This window comes from Poromitra crassiceps (genome assembly GCF_964638095.1).
Source record: "Poromitra crassiceps genome assembly, chromosome: 7".
In the NCBI taxonomy this organism is placed as follows: domain Eukaryota; kingdom Metazoa; phylum Chordata; class Actinopteri; order Beryciformes; family Melamphaidae; genus Poromitra; species Poromitra crassiceps.
In genome coordinates, this window is record NC_139628.1 from 41,413,089 (window position 1) to 41,439,032 (window position 25,944).

The following is a 25,944-nucleotide window of genomic DNA, read 5'->3' on the forward strand; positions in this document are numbered from 1 at the left end:
TGAAAGAAAACTTTATTGGCAAGTCTTGTTTAACAGTGCCCGACAGGCAAAATTACGATATTCACTCACACTTGATGTTAGCCCTCTGGTATAAAAACATATGGCTTTGGAGGTCTAAATTGGATACATTTTCTCTACTAACACACATTACAGTTAGCTGATTTTTGGAGGCAAGACCGTATTTATTATATGGAGCAAATATCAGATCAACAGGTTTCGTTTTTGTATGACGGTATCACTCAAGCCAACGTGTAAACAGTACAGATATGACAGATTTTCAAGAATAATATTTTTGCATGTCACTCAAGTGCAGACAAACCAAACAAATATAAGTATTACATGTATAAGGTCACTGAAAGCAGAGCAGGAATGTGATTAAAATACTCTAAACTTACAACCTGCTGCCCTCAACTGTAGTGAGGGCAGGGTAGTGAAAAACCCAACATATAAATTGTTTCAACATTCCGACCTAAACAACCACAGCTTCTAGACTTTGAATGTACAGTTGTGAATTGACAATGGACGTTCATATTAGATAGATTGTAAACAGGAGTAGGTAATTTCGATCAATCAAGAATCCATTACAGTCAATAATTGGCCCTGACTCAATTCGTGGACAGGCAAAACATTTTATAACTTAGAAATGAGTCACAGGGAATTGAATTGGTTGCCTTCAATGTCCGAATTATCTACAATAGAAAAGAATACAAAGGAAGACAAAAACAGGTCTTGAGAGCTCCCACGTACACCTAACAAAAAAAGAAAAACGTAGTGCTAGTTCTCCATTTCCCACAAAAAGTTACCAAAGTTGCAGGTGTTTCCCCAAATAAACTGTTTCAGCATACACTTGAGTCCTACCTAGATGACATTCAGGTGTCAAATCATTCTGGGAATTTCACAAACATCCAACAGCATTCTGATTATACCAATCTATCTACTTCATGAGAACACACTGCTGTGTCTCTTTGGCATTACGTTTAGAACTGGAGTTATATCATGTCACAAACGGATAACATTTCCTGAGAGAATGTGAAGAAATAGGGAAAATGGAGGAGAATGCTAAGCCTAGGTGGAAGTTGGAATGAGAAGGAAAAGAAAAAAGCAAATTGTGCTGTTTTTGTTGACACGCTGTCAATCGTGGACGCCGGCCAATGGTGTGCCTTCTTAGGGCATGAGGAGGCGGTGCACCTTCTGCAGCTGCTTCTGCGACAGGACGAGGCGGTGGACCTGTTCATGTCCACGGGGGCAGGGGATGGCAACACGACCCACAAACACCGTTCCTCCCTGCTTCTCTTCCTTCGCCTAGGAGAAGAGCAGAGTATGCAGGTAAAGATCAATAGGAGAAGAGCAGAGTATGCAGGTAAAGACCAATAGGAGAAGAGCAGAGTATGCCGGTAAAGACCAATAGGAGAAGAGCAGAGTATGCAGGTAAAGACCAATAGGAGAACGGCAGATATGGAAAGTGAAAAAGAGTCTAGGAAGCAGGTAGGTACACACTTTAACCTGGCGGAAGACAAGTGTTGAACATCTTGTGAATAGAAATGAAAGATACACACACTTTGGTCATGGATCATCATGTAATTGGTGTATTACCTTCAGAAAGGAGGAGACTGGGAAGGTGGCAAAGTCAGAGGAAACCTTTGCTCCTGGCTGATGTGAGACTACATGTTCAGCTACTTCACCCTGAGAAAGAAGACACAGGAGCAAACCTCATTTCCAATATGTGCAACTTAGCAAGAAGAGACTGGGAAATAACTTGGGGCAAACCTCTGGGGGAAAAAATCTATGGACAGGGAAGATTTACTGGCCTGCTTTTTACTAGGCTAATGCAAAACGTTCCTTACTGGACACAATTTGAGTGGAAGCTGCTGCATAAAGACTGCAAATGCAATAAATAAAATCTGGGCAACTTTGCTACTAGCTATAGCAACTGGGTGGAGTGATACAGTGTTGGGCAAGTTACTTTCAAAATGTAATATACTACATATTACTAGTTACTTTCATTTGAAAGTAATAAGTTACTTTACAATATTACTTTCTGTGTAGAGTAACTCGTTACTTATTACACTACTTTTGCATTACTTTTACCAAAACAACAGCAGCAGCAGAATGACATTGCTGCCCCGGAACCATCCCGAAAAATTATTTGAAGTCAGTGGAAACAATCCAAAATTCTAAAGGTTATCCTTTTCCTTTGTTATTGTGATCTGTAGTGGTTATTTGCATAAAAACAGTTTGATTAGGAAATTATTGTATCTTTATATAAATATGTGCTTTGATTTAAAGAAAAATAACTAACTTTGTAACTTGAGTTACTTGACAAAGTAACTGGTATAATATTACTGAAATCCTATAAGTAATAAGTTCTATTACTGAGTTACTGCTAAAAGTAATATATTACATGTAATATGTTACTTTTGTAATGAGTTACCCCCAACACTGGAGTGATAGCAGGGACAAACGCCAGTATGTGATTGGCTGATGGTGGACAATGTTGCCCGAAAGTTCAGCTGCAGAGTTAGGTTTTCTAGTTGTAGAAAATGAATAGACTTCTGACACCAGGAAACAGGATGGTGAAGGGCTGTTACCTTGAGTTTGTCCAGAGCGATGCTGAGGCTGTGCATTCGAGCTGTCTGCTCCAGCAGCTGGGAACTGGCACTGACTGGAAGAGACACGCGAGAGGAGAGCAACAACAATCAGGGTTCCCACTCTTTTCTAGAGATCATTTTCCAGGACATTTTCAGTAACGATATAGGTGGTATGACATACATTAATATTTTCCTCCCTGTGGAAGTCTGATTTTAGGAGACTATGGCTACAACTTGAAGTTTAAATCGTCTCTTAAATGCTTAGAAAATTTAACAAATTGATCATAGAACAATGCAAACACACATGTATGGCGGTGGAATTTATACTTTTAAGATGGGGTGTGTTCTGGTGTAAACCTAATAAAAACTACCACTGTTACCAGCCATGTTCAGGACCTGAACATAACTTAGCCCTTTAATATGGCAATAACCCTTTCAGATGGCAATGTTATCCGTTTTGGGGAGCTTTGAGATGGACTAGTGCTTCATTCTCAGTTAAAGGGGAGAATATTGAAATAATTTTCCAGGACAACACAAGATTTTCCACGACATTTAACAATTTCTCTCATTTTCCACGTTTTCCATGACTGGAAAATTGGTTAACTTTCTTCTTTTTCCAGGTTTTCCAGGATGCATGGGAACCCTGCAACTACTTCATACAGCTGGGAACAGCTGCTGTAGGATCTGTAAAGTCTCTTATTAATGGAAAACACACACACGCACACGCACACACACACACACACACACACACACACACACACACACACACACACACACACACACACACACACACACACACACACACACACACACACACACACACACACACACACACACACACACACACACACACACACACACACACACACACACCTACCTGATGTCTTCCCAGTGATGTCCACCACTTTAACCTCTGCGCTGAGCTTCAGCAGTGTGGCAAGCATCTGGTCGGTTCTGTGGTAGATGCCGATGTTGAGTCCCTCTGGAGGCGAGGAGCCCTCTTTTGGTATTTGTGGCAGTTTGGGGAGGCGGAGTGGAGGCAGGGAGGCCAGCTGGGCTCTCATCTTCTCGTCCTGGAGAGAAAATATACTCTAGGTGAGTCTTTCTTCCTCATCCTACACAACACCCAAGTGCATGTGGGGAAAATATCAACCTAAACTGACAGCATTTACAGACAAGTCCAGAACAAAAAATGAAAGCTAATGGATGATTCCCAGTCTACCTTGAGCCTGTTGTTCTGATTCTTGAGGTATTTGATCCCCAGTCTCTGGACCTCCACCTGCTGCCGGAGGAGAGGGGAGTCCACTATCTCCATCGGCCCTGCCAGGGCTGGAGCCTGACCTGCTGGAGGGAGAAAGTTGTATTGTATTTCATATTAGAAAATACAGACACTGGGTTCGTCACAGGGTTGTTTCTTTGGGACTGAACAACAGAATTTTCTTTTTGTAATTCCCAAATTGCCAAGACCTGGGAAATTAAAATAATTTCCTCTCGGTTTTCCCATCCCTTCCATCCGCCGGTTTCCAATGCAACTTACCTCCAGCTGTTCCTTGCACAATGGAGGCGATTCCAGTGGCAGGCGGGCCTCTAACTAGGCCCTCAATGGTCAACTTTGATTGGCTGCTGATGCGCAGTTTCAGCTCCGCCTTCTCGGCCTCCAACTGGTCGATGTCTGCCTGCAGAGCATCCATCGTCTCCTCAAACTCCCTGAGAAGGAGAGGAGGGTGAGGGAGCAGAAGGGATGCACATAAGTAAACGGTGTAGAGAGAAACAGAGTGAGAGACAGTAGCCCTGTTTGAAACCGTTCCCTATTCAATAAATAGTGGAGCCATGTAGTGCGTTTGCCTTTTTTTTTTTTTTTTTTTTTTACTAGTGTCCGAATTCTCAACTGTTAATTTGATCCACTATATAGTCCACTATAAAATAGCCACAATGGACTGCAATTTCTAGTGAACAGCAAATGCACCCTACCCGACATTTTCTCCCGTCCGCAATGCGGTCGTGTTTACGAAAGGAGAGGAAGAGTCAGGTAGTGTCTGAAACTCATTTGATCATTCCCCCGTATGATAAACACTGGATGGGGAATAGTGAATGAGTTCACCATTTCGAACACAGCTAGTGTTACCCAGAGTGAGAAAATATGCAACAAAACATTCGGAGTAAGGTGAGAAATATCTCACACCTAAATTGCACACAATCTGCCTACAATGTGCAAATGTGTCAATCTTTTCTCTTGTTTACATCTATGTCGATCATTCTTACTTCTCTTTCTTCTTGAGCAGGGCGAGGGTCTCGTCCAGTTTGGTCTGAATCTTCTCCACTCGCTCATCTGCGTCTTTGGTGGAGGTGTCCAGCTTCTTTTCCAGCAGGCTCAGACGGACGTTGGCCTCGCTCAACTCCTCTCCCTGGGAAAGAGGCCGGAAGTAGGGAGAAGAGAGAGGGAGGGAGGAAGGAAGAGGGTGGGTGTGAGGGATGAGGGACAGGTGAAGTGGGGGAGGTTGTGGAGTGGGTTAGAATATAAACACACAAGGAATGCACAAAACCGCCTCTGCTAAAGTACATATGGAATGGATTGCCTGTGTGTGTTACCTTGATCTTCAGGGACTTCTTGACCTCTTTGACGACCGTCTCTCTGTCTTCGAGTTTGACTCCCAGACCCTCGGCGTCGGTTATCTCTGCCCTGAGGGCGGCTGCTCGCATCTCCACTGGAGGAGTCTGAAGAGAGGGAGGGGTGGAGGGAAAGAGAGGGGATAGGAGAGGAATGGGATGAGAGAGATTAAGGGTAGAGATGAGTGAATCAAATTCCTACTTTGGGAATTTTTATCAACTTTTCTCAGCAAACTGAATTCATCATGCAGGCCTGGCCCTAGATTATGCGATTCACCAATGTGGAAAAGCTAAGGCATGTAAATACCTTGGCCTGTGGTTTGGCCGCATCATATTCTCCCTCCTGCATGGCAGTGGCCATCTTGTTCATTGTGATGATGACAGAGCTGCAGGACTGACGCAGACACTCCAGGGCGTTCACACCCTGGGAGCCGTATACCTTGGTGGAGCAAAGACCACAGTGTGTTAGAGAACAAGGACAATTAGATCAATTCACTATACATTTCTTAACTGAAAACTTCATTTATCCTGACACTGTGAATTCTCCTGATGCAAAGCCCACTCAGCATGCAGCTTACAACAAATGTGAATACATATGTGCCAGTGTTATTTGGCCAAGGCCTAGTCAGAGTCAGGTTTGTAATGTTGCCAAATGTAAAATCCACACCATCTCAAATCTTTAATTTAAAATAGAAAGGCGTGATTGTGCTGTGCTAATTGTCTTTAAACCAATAAACAATTCATTCAAAAGGCAGAGAAGGGAGATTTGAGGGCATTCAAGCTACGTGTCCGATGTGTGTTAAGTATTTGGTTCAGCTGTGAAAAAGAGAACATAGCCCACTAAGTTACCCCAACATATTCAGTTAAGGCATCATTGTCAAATTGTACAGCACCATAAAGTTGCTGACGTGTCATGTCATTTTTTTGGACCATGTACATTTTCTGAAGTCATGTGTAATATAGATTACAAATGAGTATCATGCAGATGCCACATGGCTAATAACAGTCAGTCACTCTACCTGCTCCACAGCCTTGAAGGTGTTATCCTCTAGTTTGAGAGCGTTGAGGCCCTCCTGTTCAGCCAGCGGCGCGACCATCTGAGCTCCGGCTGCAGCCACTTCCTGCAGCACTGCGACCACGCGCGTCAGCTGGCGCCGGCAATCCGTCAGCGTCTCCGCCACCTGCCGTTGGTTCAATCATGCAGGAGATATAGTGACAGTAGTCCCACCTTCTCATATTTAATTGTATGTATTCTATCCCACATCAACCATCACACTGATTCATTTGTTCACTGCTAACATGCTGTGCTTTGGAGGATGCTGATCATTGGACCACAGAGATGTTAATCCAACAGTAGCGTGCGTGTGCGTGTGCGTGTGTGTGTGTGTGTGTGTGTGTGTGTGTGTGTGTGTATCCTAGCCTGATATCAGACCGAAGTGTCTTATCATTACATCCCATTTCCTTCTTCAGTCTGACATTGTCTCCAACAGATTTTTGTGGGGGAAATCCCCCCAGGGGGATTTGATTTTCCTGAACCAATCACTAGAAACCGACGTATCCGGCTGAATCTAATCGAGTGGGGAGAAAGTTACAAAAAAAATCTCCCCTTTGAATAAATTGAATACGGTAAATAACTTTTAGGCCATGTTTAGACGACAACGGTCTGTATAAAACGGCAAACTGCCGTTGCGTTCTCGCCTTTGATTTCACGTTTATACCCAACGATTTGCGTGCAGACGGAAGCCGCAAGAAACTCAGAGCAGCGCCAAGTGAGCCAGAATAACACGGTAACAACTAACTTCTGGTTAAAACCTTCACAATAATGGCAATTAAATAACTAACTAATAGCCTTAGTGATGCATGTTGCAACCTTTTTGTGTGTGTGATCCAAAACACATAGAACACAGACAATTAAAAGTCAAATTTAACCCGTAGTGAGTCGACAGTTCTGTTTTTTATTTACCCAGTTATAAATTACTGCTTTTATTTTGAAGGTCAAAATGCCTAGCTTCCTCTATTGTCAATTTCTAACGGGCTTGATTTAGTTTGGTAGGATTCAACTTTAAATTAATTTTCCACGGATAGAGTGACACAGAAGGTTTTCTTTGCAGCACAATTGGGACTTGAGGAAATCGATGCATCTGGCCGTGAGTTGTCTTCAATTATTTAATGCGGGAGTGATTAATATGTGTGACTTTAGTAGCGGGCACTTAACGCAGATTATGTGTTTTTAGCAAATCATTATCATGTTTGTTGAATGCCAATGCGATTCATTGTGCCATAAGGCTGCATTGGGCTAGTTCAATGCTCCTATATTGTCTATCATTGTCTTCCATGGCGAAGGGGGGCTGTGTCGTCACCTGAATTGCATTTCGCCACTTTACACGGCGACAGTAAGGTGGCGTTATCAAGAATTCCACTCTGAGACCTGTTTTAACTTTTTTGCATTTTCAGGCCCCAAGAACGCCGTTCCCATATAAAAGAAAGACACTCATTCTAAAAAAAAGTTTGCAGGTTTATGCAGGGAGCGTTGTTGTGTAAACAGGGCTTTAATCGATTTAGAACAGCCTCGATAGCAGCGTCTATCTCATCTATTGTTCCATTGTTGCTATTACTCCTCTGCACACTTGACAACAGGAAATGGCTTGATAACGGCGTTAGTCCCGCCCGTGGCACCGTTTATTGCTGCTGATTGGCTAATCGTTATTCCCCCTCGACGCGCATTGGACTGAACGTTTTCTTAGCATGAGAAACCGCTGTTGCATGTCACGATGCCAGATCAGAAGCAGCCAACTTGGTGGAGTGGGCGGATTCAAAGGTCTGGACCCAGGCAATGTGTATCCCATACCGGTGGCGCAAAATTGAGAGCGACAGGTACTCCGACGACGTCTGTCCCAGGCATGCGGCGTCGGATCTTCTTGCAGAACTGTCTGATGTCGGAGCAGGAAGTGTCCAGGTCCTTCAGAAGGACAGAGAGGCTGGAGCTCTCCTGACCCGCCGACAGGAAGGCCCGCAGACGAGACACCTCCACTCCCATACAGTCCAGGGCACCCTGGGTGAACTGGAGGTGGATGGGGAGGGGGGTCAGGTTTGTCAGTTATTCACACAAAAAAAACAGTCAATCAACTGATATTTCAACTGCTGTGATTTCCAGATAAGAGCAGCTCCAAATGAAATTTGTTACACAGTGAAATTCTCACTTCCATTTGCTATATTCTTATTTATATTCACTTTTCCTCTGGTGTCGATATGTCTCCTGCATTGAGATTCCTCCTGCATGTACAGTTATGTACCTTTTCCTTGATAAAACATAAAGACTGCATAGAAACTAATCTGCCCCCGTTTGCAGTGCAGTTTGGTGATATGTTCACGAGCCTGATGCAGTACCTTGATGTGGTCGGCCAGCTGCACTGTGCAGTCCTCAGTGTGTTCTGACAGATGGATGCTGTACAGGTGCTGGAAGGCAGAACAGCAGTGAGTTATAGGTAAGAATAAACACTAAACAGTGTATACAATCAAATGTAGATATTTATATTACTCTGAGTGAGAGGAGGATGTGTTTTTACATGAAGCAAGGTGATGATGTGTTGACAATAAGGTTTCATAATAACAACGCTTATTTTATTTATTTTTTTATTTTTTGGTCAGAGTGAAATGTTCTATGGTCTGTGGTCTCTCATGACTCAGAATATAGCTAAATCACTTGGTTTGTCCAAGTAAAACTCTTTAAATAAGGATTTTAAGAAACGGGAAGTGAATGGAGAATTCACTTCCTCATGTCCCATGGGGTAATCTCGCGATGGCGAGACTTTGGAGAGAGCAGCTCAAAGCCACACACACACACACACACACACACACACACACACCTGGAATAAAGTCTCCTTGCTTAGCCTCAACAGACAGCATCTAGTATATAAACCTGCACCACTTACATCACAACCTGGGTGTGATTTATTAGAATATAGCTATATGGCACGCTGGTGAGCTCTTTAATGTAAAACCCCCTGTTTTGTTTACCTGGTAGTATTTGATGGCCTTGGTCAGGGGCTCCACCTGAACGGTCTCGTCCAGTTGGTCTTTGTGCAGCAGCTCGATGAAGTAATCCAGAGAGCGCTCGTGGACGCTCATCTCCGAGTACAGAGTGCCCATCCGCTTAAACACCTCCACACTACAGGAAGTCAGAGCCCTAGAAACAAGGCAGGGAGGAGAATGAAGAGAGAGGTCCATGTTGTTATTGAATTAAGCTTATACCTCAATCAGCAGAGTAACAATTTACGTCATCCAAAACCTGACCTTGAGTGAGGTTGAGTGTTAGTGAATCCCTATCTTGCACTCCGGTCTCACCAGAGACTGTAAAAATACATGGACATAGCCACATGATGTTTTGAGGCCTCGAGTATGGCATTTTGACCGTCACCATCTTGGTTATTTGCAGCCAGAAGAAGCAGCTAGCGTGAGACCAGGGATTTCCCACAGAGCCGCCTGCGAATGGGCGTGATCAGCGAGCTGCGCGATCGGTCACTGGACAGGCGACCTGTCAATCATACCTCAAAATATAGTGCTGCTTTATCATCTATTTTATTCTAAATGGGACCATCATTTCCAAAACAGACATGCTGTATTGAAGAAGACTTGAAACTAGCTATGGACACCATAAACTGAAATGTTTACCGTGGTAATAAATCAACTGAGAAGTAGGGTCATTTTTCCATTGTCTTCGATAGTGTACAATCGGACTCCCATACTTTTTGTAGCCAGTGGAGTCGCACCCCTGCTGGCCATTAGAAAGAATGCAGGTTTAAGGCACTTGTGCATTGCCGTAATATTTTTAGCCACAGGCGTTGCCCCTTGGGTCTCACAGATACAGCGGTGCTGAAGCGGCTTACTGTTCATATTGGTGCAGGGTGGCCTGCAGCAGTGTGAGGGAGTAGACCAGTCCTGAGGCGAAGCTCAGCTGTTCTCCTGGAGCCCCTCTCATCCCCGTCACTTCCACCGGGCTCCCGTTCAGGTCAAACTTCTCCTGGGCCTGCTTGCTGATCAGCTCAGCCTAAAGGGTTAGAGGACACAAGACACACGCATGAGGTACAGAGACAGATTAAGAACAACAGAAGTCATTCAGATAGAGGAATCAAGTTCACGTACATTCATTATTTTTTTAAACACGCATGTGCACACTTGCCCACTTCCCTAATCAGTGTTATGGCTTCTTACTTCACACTGACAAAGACACAGAGTGGTACCTTGCAGATGAGCCTGGGGATGAGCAGGAGCACCAGTATACAGTCATGGTCTCCCCCGTGGCGGAGGAAGGAGTCGGGCATGAAGGAGGTGAGGAGGGACACCTGCCTGTTTGCCTGGCCCACCTCCATCTTCCTCAGCTCCATCTCAATGGCCTGGGGACACAGACTGAGCTTGTAAGTAAGAGAATTGAGGCCAGCGACCACAATAGCCTTCAACTACAGCCCTATATACAGTAGAGCACATCACTAATGACAACACATCGTAGTGATGCCATAGGTGACACTGGATTGGTCAAATCGTCTTCATCCTCGTCTCTAGTGTGATGATAACAGATGGTTGTTGGGTCTCTAGTGTGATGGTAACACATGCTTGTCTCCTACCTTGGCGTAGGCTTTGGTCTCCGCAAACTTGATCTTGAAGTCAAAGAGCTCTGCAGGAGGCTGCTGAACCTGCTCAGCGTTGGCATTCTGCTGGTTGGTCAGCTCTCTGTTGGCCTCCTAATGCACACAGAAAAACACTAACATAAATATATATACAATACATATATAGACACACACACACACACACAGTGAACACCTTGTGGTCTCAGGGTGTCTTTAAGGACTTTTAGTGCTAGTTAGAATGAAATGCAAGATCAATTTCAGAAATATGGGGTAAAGCCTTGCCTTTACCCCTGATTTCTAAAAGAAAAACAGTGCAACAAGACACTTCTAAAACAAAATTTAAGTCTTAAAATGCTTCATTTGACTGGATTCAAGACCTTTGAATGCTTAGAGTATACAGAATATATTTTCACTCATTTTAAGACTTTTTCAGGACCTGGACACAGAGCTGGAGCCTCTATTCTAGTGCATCCTCCGCTCATGTCCTTCAGTATGTGTGTGTTCACCCACCTGTATCCTGGCGGTGAGCTCCCTGTATTTGTTAATGGTCTGCTGGTAGTCGGCTACGGTCTCCTGAGCGGCGTCCACCTTCCTTTGGGCTTCTCTGAGCTTGGCTCCACTCATGTCAAACTGCTCCCTCAGCTCCATCTCCGTTTCCCTGGCGTTCTCCTGCAGCTCGTCGTTCATCTCGTTGATGGCCTCCTATTGGTGGAGGAAGAGAAGTCAGTGAGATATCAATCAAAGGGAGACGCTGGCTCTCCTTAAAATCATATCTATGTATTTTTGGGGGGGGGAATGGAAAAAGGTAATGTATTCACCTCTGTTCACCTTGAACCAGTGGTGTTGTCTACGTGATACGCAGGTATACGCCGTATACACAATGACTCAGATTTGCGTATGCGCACTGGGAAATGCGCTATGATACGTATCGTTTTCAATTTCCATTCATAAAATTCACCTTGTGCGCTCTGTGTGTTACCCTACGTTCACACACAGCACCCAAGCCTTGCCTTTACCCACGCTTTTAAATAGGCGTCCTTTTTAGTCAATGAGGCTGTGTACACAGGGCGCCTCAACGTGAACTTCCGTGTACCCACGCCTCGCCTGAGCTGCGCCGATTTTTACGTGAGTTCTATTTTCAAGCTGACTAGGCGCGTGAAGACAGACTTTTTCTGTCAAGCCATGAAAGAAAAACACGACAATATCCGTGGGAAATGGCAAAGTCAACTGAATTTCTAAATAAAATGGTGTTACAGTGTTGACAACAAAAAAGAAATTGGTCGAATCTCCGCCCACTTCCGGCCGAAACCACGGGGGGGGGGGGGAGTCAGAGTCAGTATACCCTCTGAAAAAAGGTAGACTACACCATTGCCTTGAACATATAGCATTTTCTGAAAACTTCAGGGCTGAGTTATTGTATTTATCCACTGTGTATATGCAAAAGGTATCTAAGCGGCCGTGTCCACAGGGAACATTTTCTTTAGGTCAGAATGCTTTGGATATCATGTCCAGAGCGCTTCCAACATGCACAGACACAGCGTTTATTTGTGGCTGTTGAAAAAAGTGACATTGATGAGCGCCTGCCTGCCTCTCGAAAAGTTGAACTTTTCTCTGCTTGAGGCGCCCGGAGCGCTCCGCACCAAAACACTAGCCGTCGAGAGCGCTTAAACGCCAGGTGCGTGGTGGGAAGGTGTCCTTACCGTCCACAATGAATTGCAGAAGGGCGCTGGCAGCTCAAGAAAAACTCTGTCGACACGCCCCCTAAGATGACTAACATGCATGTAAGAGCATCGGAAAAGTTGCTTTGCTGACCAGATCAGTGATGGTCTCTCCCAGCTCTCTGACTTTCTCCTCCAGGTCCAAGTTCCTCTCTGTCAGGGTCTCCACCATCTCCTCTGAGCCCAGAGCAGCATCCACCTAACACGCACGCACACGCACGCACACACACGCACACAGTACAGCACAGTTCAATTATGAGATGATAACGTAACGAGAACGTTGTCCTCTCTGTTCATTTAAATGCATATTAAGGAAGAAGGAAGTAGGCCAACCTACTGTAAACCTGCTCTGTCATGAGCTACGTTTCAACTTGAACTTAATGCCTTTTAATATCAGGATACTGCAGGGTCATGAAAGCTGTATCATCTCTTATTATGCAACAGGTAGTTCCAAGCAAGCAATCCGATTGGTCAATCAGAGATTTAGAACATGCTCAAATCAGCATGACAGCACAGCTAGCTGTGCTTAAATGAAAAATGCCTCAACACACACACACACACACACAGACACAGACACAGACACACACACACACACACACACATTTGAATGAAGTCAATATGTCCCAGTGAACTTCTTGGGCTGTCAAATGTTCTTAAGACTATCTGGAAAACACTCAGCAAGCTGTTCAGCCTTGCTAAAGCATTAGCGCAAGCCGACTCAACAGGGACTAGTTCCATGACAGTGTCTCTGTTGCTACGTTGTTACTAAGCGTCTGTCTACTTGCTACGTTGTTACTAAGCGTCTGTCTACTTGCTACGTTGTTACTAAGCGTCTGTCTACTTGCTACGTTGTTACTAAGCGTCTGTCTACTTGCTGTAGTAAACTATGTTTCGTATGGGCCGTATCATGCCGCTTCAGTGTCATGGCAATAATGAGGTTAAGACACACACTCTCCTGTAATATTGCTCAATTCAAACACTCTCCCCTTGAACCACTTCAGCCCAATGGTCACCTCGTTCTCTCTCCTGCCTCTGTGATTTTACCTGATCTTTAAGTTCGTCGATAGTGGCCTCTGCCTGCTTCGTCTCCTCCTGCAGTTTCTCCTTCTGGCTCCTCAGGGTCTCCAGCTCGTTGTTCTTCTTCTCCATCTGCTTCTGCAGCTTCCCGTGCTCCTGTTTCTCTGACGCAGACAGGTCACGCATCCTGATGAGGGACAGGGGACTTACAACACCATTTGCTTTCCACTTGGTTTCTGTCTAGTATGCTCGGAGAAAGATTCAAATCTTCAAAATGACAGTAGAGGGGGTTATTTCTCCATGTGCCTCACATTTAAACATGAACATACCACCTATTTTAAACAGTAAACGTCTATTCACACATGTATATTTCTGAAATGTATACTTCATCTCCCAAAATATAATTTGTCAAGAAATATTGTTACTTTTTCTGTATGGGAACAACCAGAAAAAGGCCTCCAACTCTTTTTAGAGACGGCACGTGACTGACCTGACCAGTGCCTCCTTCAGCCTGCCGTTCTGCTCCTCCAGCTGTTTGACATGGTAACTTGAGGCGGCTCCATCTGAGCCTGCATGGAGGAGAGAAAGGAAGTCAGAGGTGAGAGAAAGGAGGTCAGGATGCACGCGCTGGTCCTTCTCCTCATCTCTCCCCTTACAAACCTTTCTCTTCGATCTCATGCTTCAGGATCTCCAGGTCAATGGAGAGCTCCTCCACCTTCTCTTTCAGCGTGTCCACCTCCGCCTGCAGCGACTCGGCCCGCTCCTCGGCCATCTCCTTGTCCAGCGTGGCCATCTCGATGGCCTCCGCCGTTTCCGACATCTCCTCCATGTAGCCGTCCTTGGATTCCTGCGCCTCGCGAGCTTCCTGGGAGGAGGAGGTGCAAAATAACTCAATAGATCAGTGATTCCCAACCTGATGGTGGTCCGCGGAGGTATTACAAGTGGGCCGCCAAATCATTTTATTTTTATTTATTTTTTACATTAAGCAAATAAAAAAAAAACTTGATGATGGACAGCTCCTTGAAAACGGTCACACTGAAAATGCTAAATGTTTCAGATGCTGTTTTAAAGTGTTCTGAGAATGCATTATTTGGCCTCTGTATTTTTTATGGGGTCGGAGGTGGGACGCAAAAAGTTTTGATATTTTCAAGTGGGCCCTGAGTTGGAAAATGTTGGGAACCGCTGCTGTAGATGCACACAGATCAAGGCGTTACAGCGTATTTCATACTTTCTCAATACATTTGTACTTACTTCTTGATGTAGGAAATCAAGTTACATGATAGGCTATATATAATACTTCCATTTGGAATATTCATATTTATTACCTCTACCAGGGAGTCTATGTTTTCCGGACCTGTCTGTCTGTTATCAGGATTACGGGGAAAATACTGGCCCATTTTCATGAAACTTTGTGGAGGGGTGTAGCATGGGCCAAGGAAGGAAGAACCCATTTAAATTTTGGAGCGGAATTTGCAGACTGGACTATTGGCCTTGGCAGAGGTCTGCGCTGTCCATGTGCCTTTCTAGTATTGTATTTTAATTTGCTAGATCCTGTTATTATTTTGCGACTAGAATGACCCAATGTCCACATGGTGATCATGTAAGTTTCATCTCATATTAAGGCCCTGGCACATTTAGGCACACTATATAAGATTATTTTTTGTGATTTGTTTTTATTTTTTTTAACAAAAAAGTGTATATATTAGATTCATAGATTCTTGCCCAATGTAGCTTCTGGATTTCAGGAGTTTTCTCATCTATCACTCAGCTTCCTATTTACCTTGTTGCACTTTTCTTTAACTTTCTCTCTTTGTCCTTCTTAGCTACCCAACAACCATGGATATTCCATCGCGCCTTATTTACCTTCTTGGCCTCTTTTAGTTGTTTCTGCAGCTCGGTCTGCTGCTCCTGCATTTTGGTCTTCCACTCCTGGAGCTGCTCCAGCTGGATCTTGTGTTTCTCCAGCTCCTTCAGCTTGGCCTTGTCCTCCGTCCGCTTCATCTTCAAGGTCTCCAACTTCTCCTCGAGGTCCTTCACCTGGCCTCGCAGCGACTCCTCCTCCTGAGAAGGACGGATGGGTGGAGGGATGGCAGTAAGGAGGGAGGGCAGAAGGAGTCATTAAGAGTTAACATCATGAAATAAATATCTTTGCTTCTACAGATTTTGTTCCTCAAGCACGGCTGAATATTTTCAAGATTTTCTTTTCACGTAGCAGGGAAAGAAAACAGAAAGAAAACGCCAATCTGATCCCACCACCAAAAACCCAGAATAAGGTGATTACTGTGAATTTTTATGTCTTCATTTGTCAATAATTTCCTCCATTATGTGGCTTAAACCTTTTAGTTAACCACAGGAAAGAGAGGGCCTCAACAGCACCCTCTGTCAAAAGAATCAGGGAAGTGCAGTGCAGTAGCGAAGGAAGAAGCTATTTCCTGCTCACACACTGGTGGCAGTCAACATTGCCCAAGTCCATTGCCCTCCAAATGTAAAACCATGCATCATGACCATGAAATTCAGTAAAACCAAGCACTGTGTGGGGACATTACAAAAGCACATGATGAAGTACTGAGGAGTAGTGCTGGCTGGGCTCATATGGGGCCTCCGTGATTGAAGAGTTCGTTAGTCAACAATCGTGCCAGATAGCATCAGCATGCGTTCAGCCATTAGATGATAACTACCTGCTTGGTCATGGCAGGTTCCACCTGGTCGCACAATGACAACAGGTTCATTAAGACAATGCACGTGATGACAAATTAAAAAATAAATGATGAAGTGTGACATACAGTCAAAAGTGGCTTGTGACATACATCAACAGGTGTTTATTGGCCTATTAAACCAATGGTTTTAATAAATAGGCCAATAAAGACCTGTAATCAGAAGGTGATGGGCAATATGGTTACCATATTAAAGGCAACAGAAAATCAGAAACACACTGTGCCAGTAGCTCAGCTTTTGACGGTATCTCACTCGTTCATAGAAAACATACACTCAACGAAAAACAACAAGATATATCCTGTTTTCAATGACACCAATAATACTTTAAAATGCACTGTGCACAAAAACACTATAATAATAAAGACTCACCTTGCTCGGGGTGCCGGGGGCTGGGGTTGCCATTGGCGCAGGTGACCCGCCGGGCTGAGGCACGACGGGGGCCCCCAGTGCACCCTGGGAGGACAAGCCCGCCTCGCTGACATCACCGCTGGACAGAGAGGGGGAGAGGCTGACCCGGGGTGTCTGCTCACAGAGGCAGGAATGTGTGGGAATGGAGAGGAGAGGAGAGGAGGGTGGAGAGGAAAGAAAAGACATTAGACAAGTGATGTTAGAGAGGAATAAACAAGTGAACAGCCTACAGCTTACTATAGATAATCAGACAGGCGTTTTCATTATGGACTGGAATACTACCCAACATTGTGAATGCCAATGCCAACATACAACCAACACCAGAAGAACTGTGATGAAACCAGAAGAAGAGTGAAGATCCCATTCTACGCAGATTAAAATCTTGTGAATTTGTGCTAGTTTTTATGTGGTAAAAATACAATAATCCTCATAACTTCATGTGCCTTTCAGGACCAAACATCACCCCAGTGGCCGGTTTTCAGTGACCAAACGTTTCACCACTCCCAGTGACGACAGGACAGGTGAAGTACTGTGAGCTGACGGAGCGTACCATGGGCAGCGAGGGGGAGCGGCCGGAGGAACGTAGCAAGAGGGAGGGGAGGGAGGTGGCCGAGATGAGACGACCTGGCGTGTTCCACTGTTATCGTCATAAGAAGATATTCATGCAATTTAACAGTAGGGTTAGCTGGACATTACAGAGTGTTTTCATATACTCATAAATGTGAATTCCCTGGTAAGTTTCACCCACCATCATCCGCTGATCATTTGAATATTAATTCATAAAAAGCACACACAAAATTACAAAAGTTATTACATTCATGGTATATTCATGAATATGTTCAAAGTACTCAGCCGCAGAGCTTGTGCACCACAATGCTACAACCACTGAGATTTATGAATAAAGGCTGTATGCTGCTAATGCCATATAATAATATAAATACTGCTAATGCATCCTAATCACTTGCATTCTGTAAATAAACAAGGTTTCATATTTATTGGAACTTTTTCTTGACTTTGCATTGTGTGGGCTAGCATTATTTAAAGCTTTGAAACATGATTGCATGGTTCATATGAATATATATATATATATATATATATATATATATATATATATATATATATATATATATATATATATAAAAACTTAAAAGCAAGGCAATTAATATGAAAACAATATAGTACATTGGAAAGCCATGTTGTTGGCAACTTTTGGTAATTTACTACAACAACTTGACACATTCCACAATGTACAAATTGACTGTATCGACACTAGGTTCTTGTCCTGTCATACTCGTGTTATGTCTACTAGCTAGTATCCAATAATCTATCTTCCCTGGCCCTGTGTACTGGAGTTAGACGTTTGAGAGATGATTGAAGGGCGATCTGCTGAGTTGACAGGTGAGCATTTCAAGTATGTGCTGCTTATCCTACTGAGAGAGAAAAACTATACAACCTTTGAAAAGACTTGTAATATTTGGAGAGGTGCTCTTGATTTAACTTGCCAAGTACTTCAACACCCTCAAAATAGGAGGATAACACAGAATGTATTGCAGGTAAGTAAAGCTGGGGGGGAGGTGGATTTTCTGCCATAATCATTTGAAACATTTCATGTTAACTGGGGTTAACTTTTGAGTCTGGTTGGCATGTTGCTCTTTGAGCTCCCTGCAGGTCTGTCTGCTGTGGACAAGCTCACCTTGCCAGAGCGACGGGTAGGGAACGACTGGAGGAGAGGGGATGAGTTGCAGAAAGGACAGGACAGACACACGCACACAGGCGCAGACACAGGCACACACAGGCGCGCGCACACACACACACACACACACACGTACGCGTACACACACACATGTCCAGTGGAGAAGCAAGGGAACAGGTTAGCAGCACACAAGAAACATCCTCATTGTTAGTCTCTACAGCCACTATCACAGCTTTGAAGCCATTTGAATTCATAGTATTAAACAATCCCTGGTGACCCAAGGCATAGAAGCACAAGACAATGTGAACTCATGTAATCATATTTTACATTACATTGCATTACAGAGGAGAAACGGCACATTCTGGCTCCCAAGCGAAGGATCCAAGAGGAATGACTCACAAACACCATCTCAATGCCTTGAAATAGCGTGAATTCTGGCCTCTAAATGTGAGCATGCTGGATGCCTTCACCAGGAAAACAAAACAAGTGAACAAAAAAAGTCTGTAGTACAAAACGGTGTAGCAAAAATTAAAAAGAAATCAGAAAGGAGTTGCTCAGGGGCCTGTACTAGCTATCGAGATAAACAGATCCAGGATGTGTTCCCTTGATCTGGATTGACTTAACCAGATAATGGCAATCGCGCTAAACGATCACACGACGGTGGTTATCAGCTGGGTCTGTCAATTTAGGACTTCCCTATCCAGCTCTGAGCTTGTGCCCACGAAAGAGGAGGGGTTTGTAACAACTAGCCAATCACAATGCAATATGGACAGATCCACTGTAACGTATGGTCAATAAGTAGCCTACATGCTTATAATGGGGGGGAGGGGGTACGTGATACTACTGCTCTGTAAACATTGCCCTGCGAACAACATTTCTTAGGAGTCGTCGTTAATGGTTTAAAAGAAATCTTTTGTGATTTTCATTTGAATGCAATCTATTTTTCATATCGTATCGGATCATATATGAATGGTGACTCGCTCTTTCCAGAGAGCTAATTGGTCAGAAGGTGGGCCTTTCATGCATTTTGATCCGACCCGCTGCACTTAACCTGCTCCGGAGAAGTAGGGATGCACCGATATGAAAATTTTGGCCGATGCCGATAACCGATATTAACATTGCTGTTATGGCCGATAACCGATGTTTACCGATGTTGATATGATCTGTATAAAACCACATTTTTATGATCATCACATTTTGTACATACTGAAAAACACATGTTAACACTGAATTTGAAAAAGTTATGCATTTCTTTATTTGCATAGCCTTTGGAAAAGCCCATAAATCATAGATTTACTGCATTATTTCATATCAATGTGAAGAATTTGGCTGATAATGATAACCGATATTAACATTGCAACATCTGACCGATACCGATATGACCGATATGTTAAAAAATTACTAACATCGGCCGATACCGATATGATTGCCGATATATCGTGCATCCCTACGGAGAAGGTTAGCCGTAAGAAGTGAACTAGCGTCGTAGGATGGAAAACCCAGGGTTAAAGCTGAAGTTACCACGCTAAGCCACTAATCTGGCGTCGTAGCACAGGCCCCCGATGGTGAAATGACATTTATCTGTGAAACACGAGTGATGTCTTCACGTCCCGTGCAAAAGTAATCACATCAATCTGCCACTTAAAATACGAAAGATGTGTTTCAACTCAAGTGCGATGAACATTGACAAAGGCAAATGTGCTGAATTTGAGTACTTCTACCTTCTTAATGTTGACAGGTGTCTGCAAATGGTTTCAGAAAAAAAAGAGGAGACAAATCAACAGGTGAGAAGCTAAAGAGAAAAATAATGTCAGTCTGCCACCTACTGGACGGGAGAAAGAGGGACAAAGTTGAGAAGTGGAGATATAATGAGAAATCTGAAACCCAGCACCTCGGCTAAGAAACACAGAGCGAAGGAGAAACAACGGGAAATATTGATGGAAACAAGTCCAGGGTCACATGACTTCTATTTGAAATGGATTTAGCCTAGTTACTGCTGTTGGATTGATTGGCCTCGCCTCAACTGCCCTAGAAAGAGCAAACATTTACCATTACTCACTCCATGCACACAAAAGCAAAGACTCAGACTAAATTAAAGAGTGTCAGTAATTTACCTAACCAGGTCTAAATATATGGACATGCAAACAGTGAAGTAGTGCAAGCCATAAATCACAAATCTATACATCCACAGATCCACAGAAATCCAACCATCTTCAAATACAAAGAACAGGAGATTACTATATTCTCAGAGGACGAAAAATTAAAAGCAAAAACAATTTATGCTTGCTTACCTGTTTGGATGTTTTTAGAGTCTCGTGAACGTCTGAGGGGAAATTAAGTATTATTATTATGATTATTATTATTATTTGAAAATCACATTGTCTCTTTTGAGTGAGATCTGAGAGCCTAGTCATTGTTCACGGAGTACGGTTACCATTCAAACATCAGTCTTTTAATTCATTCATCATTCATTACGCATATATGGTTCAAAAGCAGGAGTTCCAGACAATCAGAACAAAATCCAATCTGTTTTATCCAATCTGCCCCACAGCCGTGTGTGCTTTGCCCACCTTTCTGCCTGGGTATCTTGGATGTGGTGGAGTCAGGAGTGTCTGGTGAGGTGGCACTGGAGCCTTCTCCCACCACCTGGATCTGTACAGACAGCGAGAGGCAGGGTGTGGTCAGGACAACACACAGACAAGAGGAGAAAACATGGAAGCAGGAACATGGAAATATTCATGAAGAAAGAAATTATGTGATTCTATTTGTTTTTCGACCAGTTTAACTGACTGTGCTGTCAGTGCAAGGTTTGGACAGGGGACAGAAAACAACATGACATGCTACAACAGCATTAACTTTTTTCATAAGAATGACAGTATGTCTGTTTGATTATTGGTGACTGGACAAACAGAAAGGAGGTGACCATTCCATCCTTTGCTGGTGGAAATTCCCTTGCCATTTCTTTTTGCAGATTTGAAATTGCCTTGATATTGGGTGATTTAAAATGTAGGCTACTGCAAGACACTAAGGGTTTTTACTGTGGTGTAGGACAAGTATAGATAGCTGCCCTGGCAAAAGAACACCCACTACTGTATAAAGCCCTAAAAAGTCCTGCTTTGATCACAGGGTGTAACTGCAGCATCTGCTGGACAAAAGCCACATTGCCAACAATGGGGATCACAATATTTTGCGAGCAAGCATCAAATCATGTGACAAAAGTTAACCAACTGTTAGGACTTAAACTAACAGACATTATCAGCACACCGGGGTCTAAAATGTTGGTAGTTTAGCTCTGTTAGTAATTAAGTCCAATGAGTAAGTCAGGACAAATCATTCTTACTAGAAATATCGCACTCTCCTGTGCTTATGGCGTGCCTCGCTCGCGCACGCTCACATCGCCCGCTCCACGCATGCGCAATTGTGGATCCCTCGCCTTATTATAGTAATGAGATTTCTTCTTCTCTGTACTTACTGGTTTGATAACCTACCTAAGCTTATAAATATGCGACTTCTCAAACACAATGCAAACTAAGTTAATTGAGGTACTTTTCAATTGAAATCATCAAACTATCATTAATGTGAAACACTGGGGATCAGCGATATATATATATATATATATACTGTATATATATATACATACATGTACAGTATATACATTCACATTCACTTTACTTGCCTGGGACTGTCTGACAAAGATCCCGTGGTTCTCCTCGCAGGTGAAGTAGCGTCGGCCCTGCACGGAGCCGTCATTCTTGCCCTTGGCCTCGTCCAGGATGACGCCCACCCATTTGCCCGTGGCAAAGAGGGTGGCACCCACGAAGGCAACGGTGCCACGCTGCCCCTTCCCTATCACCTCCACTACAGAGCCAATCTTGGAGAGGAGAGGACAGGAGATTGTCAGGAATTAAGCCATCCAACGCATCAAAACTTGTACCTGTATTGAAAAGGTGCCCTACCTTGGCAGGCTTCATGCTCTCCACCGCCCCTCCACTGCTCATTTTGCTGATCAATGGGCTGGTCAGCTGGAGGGGTGGGGGTGGACAGGATACAGATGGAGAGAGAGAGAGAGAGAGAGAGAGAGAGAGAGAGAGGATGAAAAGTGATAGGAGATAGGTGAGGAGGATGTGGGGAAACGGGGGAGAGGGGGGGTGGGAGAGAGAGAGAGAGAGAGAAATAGGTCATGGAATGCCAAAGAAAATGCATTTTTGACAGCAAACATTCTTCATTCTTGGTATCTGCTTGATCTGTTGATCTTGGTCACTAGACATTTCACTAGACTTAACTAATCAAGTGTTATGATTATAAAATATTTTCAGAAATGACTACCAGGCCCAAACAGCTATTTGTTGTGTTTTACATGACAACCTGTGAGACCTGTGGGGTTTGTTTGTTTTTACAGAGTGTACACTACAGAGTGACATGACATCAGTGAACATGGCACGTTCCATAATCCCCCCGACTCTATCTATCTATTGTCATGGAACAAGAAAGGAGTCAATGATAATAAATGATAGGAGGATGAGCCCTCAGGCCACAGCCACACACAGAGCACATAAACACACTCACACAGCCTTGTCATCTGGCTGGAGCCATATGAAATATATATTTATTTTTTTCAAATTCCGTTTTATTTTTTCACGAATTCCGTTTTTACCATTTCAATTTTAATTTAGGGGTTAGGAGCGATATTTTTTCTTTTTTTGACGACTTGGCTCTCTCAGACAGCCTCTTCGACATGTTTCTCAAGGTGAAAACTAAGTTGTGCAGTAAGGGTCCCACTCAAGGCCGACCCCCCCCCGCCTCTCAAAACACCCCAATCCAAAACGGAATCATTTCTCTAGGCCTATTTTACAATTATGAAATCATTTAGGTTACTACAATAATTAGATCTACTTCTTATTTTGATAATTGGGCCTACTTATATCAATTTCAGCCAAATTATGGAAAATTCTGCAATATTCCATGTTTTACAGTTGATTCCATTTTTATTACCAAATTCCATGATTGCGTCCGTTCTTTTCCGTTTTGCGGGAATCATATGGCCCTACATATGGCCTGGGCCACAGCAGACATCCTAATATATAAGCCATCATACTGTGGCGCTCATACAAAGAGGCTCATTCAGGATGAACTGGGTCTGTGGCCTGTGGCAGAGCATGACACTTTTATAGGACATGTGGAGACATGTGAACTTCACATTGCCTAATGGCTTTGGATCCACAGGGCAGAAAGCTGGAGAGACAAGTCCTCTATGAGTCAGTGCTCTACGATGGAAGCAGCGACACTGGATTTTCTTATTTTAAGTGATAGTTTTGCAGAATCTTCTCAAATCAATACCATAGGATTCATGGCAAGAACAAGTATGCCTTATTGCCTTTATTCAAACAAGGAAACATCTTAGTATTTTTCTTCAATGTAATCTAGAGTTAACCTATTTACATTTTACATTCAAAACTCTTGATTTACATTTTGCATTCAAAACTCTTGATCTGACGAAGTAATGAGAGCAATGCTCACGGCGACTCTTACATCCACTACATGGTAAGTACCACCAATCTGGTCACGTTTTTACCATTACTATTAAATCACTTCTAACGAACAAATGCGTGAAAGATGAACACTGACATAACTCAAATAGCATAATAATACTTAAATGTAATGTCCATGCTACTCACCCGGGGGGTATAAGAATGTCGCCTGTTCATAGCCATAACTAGTTAATTTGATTAAACGTCCAGTATAAAGATAGAACCCTAGACCTACTATTTCTCTACTTCCACATCCCTTCTTCCAAGAGAGGAGAGGACAAAACATGAACACAATCTCAGGGAGGGATCCCAGTGATCACGAAACGTCATGGACGTTTTGAATGGGGAAAGGGAGGGGCAATATTGCCTATGACTTTCACACGTCCACGTAGGCTCTATGGATGTGGTTACCAGAGGAGCCAAAACGCATTTTATGTTAATACTAAAGGGACACGCCAACTTTTGGGAGCCATTTGCCATATTGCCCATACATAACCAAGGCGGCCTGGGGTGAGGCATGAAGGGTTAAAACTGGGGGCTGCAGGTTAGGTTAGGATAGTGTAGTTAGGATAGTGTAGTGTAGGTTAGATTTGCTAGATTCTTGTGTTAGGCAGTTCAGGTGAAGGTTAGATTAGATTAGATCAGAGTAGGTTAGGGTAGTGTATGGCAGGTTAGGCTGTAGATTAGTTAGATTATATGGTTGTTACTTGCTAGTAGGTAGTTCAATTTAAGGTTAGAGTAGTTAAGAGTGTTTGTGTTGACTTGTTCCATTATTTCTTTATCTCTCTCTAGTCTCCTCTCTATCACTTATCTCTCCTCTGACTCTCACCTCTCTCCACTCTCTCTTTGTCTTTTCCCATCCCTCTCTTCTCTTCTATGCTTGTGTTTTATTATGTTATACTGTGTATATATATAAGTCTATCAATCCTGTTGATTGTGCTAAGATAGATTTAGCTAGAAACATTCTCTGTAAAGTCCCCTGAGACATGCTTGTGAATTAGGGCTAAACTATACAAATAAACTTGACTTATTTCCCTTTTTAACTGTGGCTATAGCAGTAGGGAGGGTAAGCACCTGTCATTTCAGCTAACGTAAAACGTCAATCCACAAAAACACTCAATAATATTAATATTTCAGTGAAAAGTATCTAGTAGTGTAATAGCTAAATAATCTAACGCTATTCCACTCATTGTTATCTGACGTAAACAAAGTAACATGGCCTCAGTCAGCAGACAATCAAAACAAGCTGGGCTAACGTTGCAACCAGTTGCAACTTGATAGCTAACGTTAACTAAACCGAAAACTAGCTAGTAATAGTTGCATTCTTTCAACAACCCACATTCAAGTTAGTGATATGAGCATATAAACTAGAAAATTATTCGGGTGTTATTGAACGTTAAAGTTATATCAGAAGCTAGCGTAGCTAACATTAACTAGGTTTATGGCGTTAGCAGCTAGCAAGCTAAAGTCAATATGGTGAACTTTGACAGGTCGTTAAATAGCGGACTTTTTTTTTACCACTTACCTGGCACGCACGAAGATACGTTGATTAAAATGTGGCTGTAACCGTGTCAGACTAGTGCACCTGGATGATAGCTAGCGAAGTTGTTTCTTTCTAGCTGATTGCCTGGCTGCTGGTACCATAGATGGCTGGTACAGTAGGATATATTTTTCCCAGGATGGCGAAGGCATGACCCGCCCATATCTGCCTCTGATTGGCTGAGTGAGAGACGCAGGATAGCCAAGCGAATGTGATTGGATGGACAACGTTTGACGCTAGGCCAATAAGAGGTACAGAAAGGCGGGTCATGCGTGGGTCATGCCTTCGCCATCCTGGGAAATAAAATATCGCCTACAGTAGTTGGGGTCAGCAGAGAGGAAGAAAAGTTGAGAGAAATCCTCCGGCCTTTTCCGGTTATGCTGCAGACACTTCCGGCGAGGCAATACATTTCTCATAAACATCCACTTGCACAGAACAGTCAAACAGAAATTACAGGACAATTAACTGAACCAAAATACGCAATAAGCTAAGAAAATAGCCTATAT

At 43.4% G+C, this 25,944-nt stretch overlaps 1 protein-coding gene across 5 annotated transcripts; it reads right to left on the bottom strand.

The window, feature by feature from the left end:
* Positions 1–25,542, bottom strand: LOC310779953 (dynactin subunit 1-like). Of its 5 annotated transcripts, none has more exons than XM_083640479.1 (30): positions 25,424–25,542; positions 22,327–22,392; positions 22,047–22,241; positions 20,941–21,022; positions 20,662–20,693; positions 17,228–17,314; positions 16,639–16,791; positions 16,233–16,256; positions 15,418–15,615; positions 14,215–14,419; positions 14,045–14,123; positions 13,582–13,741; positions 12,632–12,736; positions 11,330–11,521; positions 10,817–10,933; positions 10,436–10,588; positions 10,082–10,242; positions 9,213–9,381; positions 8,583–8,651; positions 8,044–8,256; positions 6,215–6,376; positions 5,503–5,634; positions 5,178–5,303; positions 4,851–4,993; positions 4,126–4,295; positions 3,811–3,929; positions 3,466–3,661; positions 2,589–2,662; positions 1,594–1,683; positions 1–1,302 (listed from the first exon to the last, which is right to left on the bottom strand). In XM_083640479.1, the coding sequence occupies exons 2-30, from the start codon at positions 22,366–22,368 to the stop codon at positions 1,165–1,167; spliced, it is 3,786 nt and encodes a 1,261-aa protein (XP_083496605.1). In that variant the 5' UTR covers positions 22,369–22,392; positions 25,424–25,542; the 3' UTR covers positions 1–1,164. The 5 variants fall into 5 exon arrangements, with proteins under 5 accessions (XP_083496605.1, XP_083496604.1, XP_083496608.1 ...); XM_083640478.1 differs by having other exon boundaries at positions 3,811–3,932; XM_083640482.1 differs by lacking the exon at positions 17,228–17,314 and having other exon boundaries at positions 3,811–3,932.
* Positions 25,543–25,944: the final 402 nt, after the last annotated feature.

Excerpts from the sequence above, each read along its gene's own strand:
- LOC310779953 (XM_083640478.1), bottom strand. The coding sequence starts at position 22,368 with ATGAGCAGTGGAGGGGCGGTGGAGAGCATGAAGCCTGCCAAG. Across the intron at positions 11,522-12,631 it reads GAGAGACCATCACTGATCTG|GAGGCCATCAACGAGATGAA; the intron begins GTCAGCAAAGCA and ends CTCCACCAATAG. Across the intron at positions 3,662-3,810 it reads ATCAGAACAACAGGCTCAAG|GACGAGAAGATGAGAGCCCA; the intron begins GTAGACTGGGAA and ends TTTTCTCTCCAG.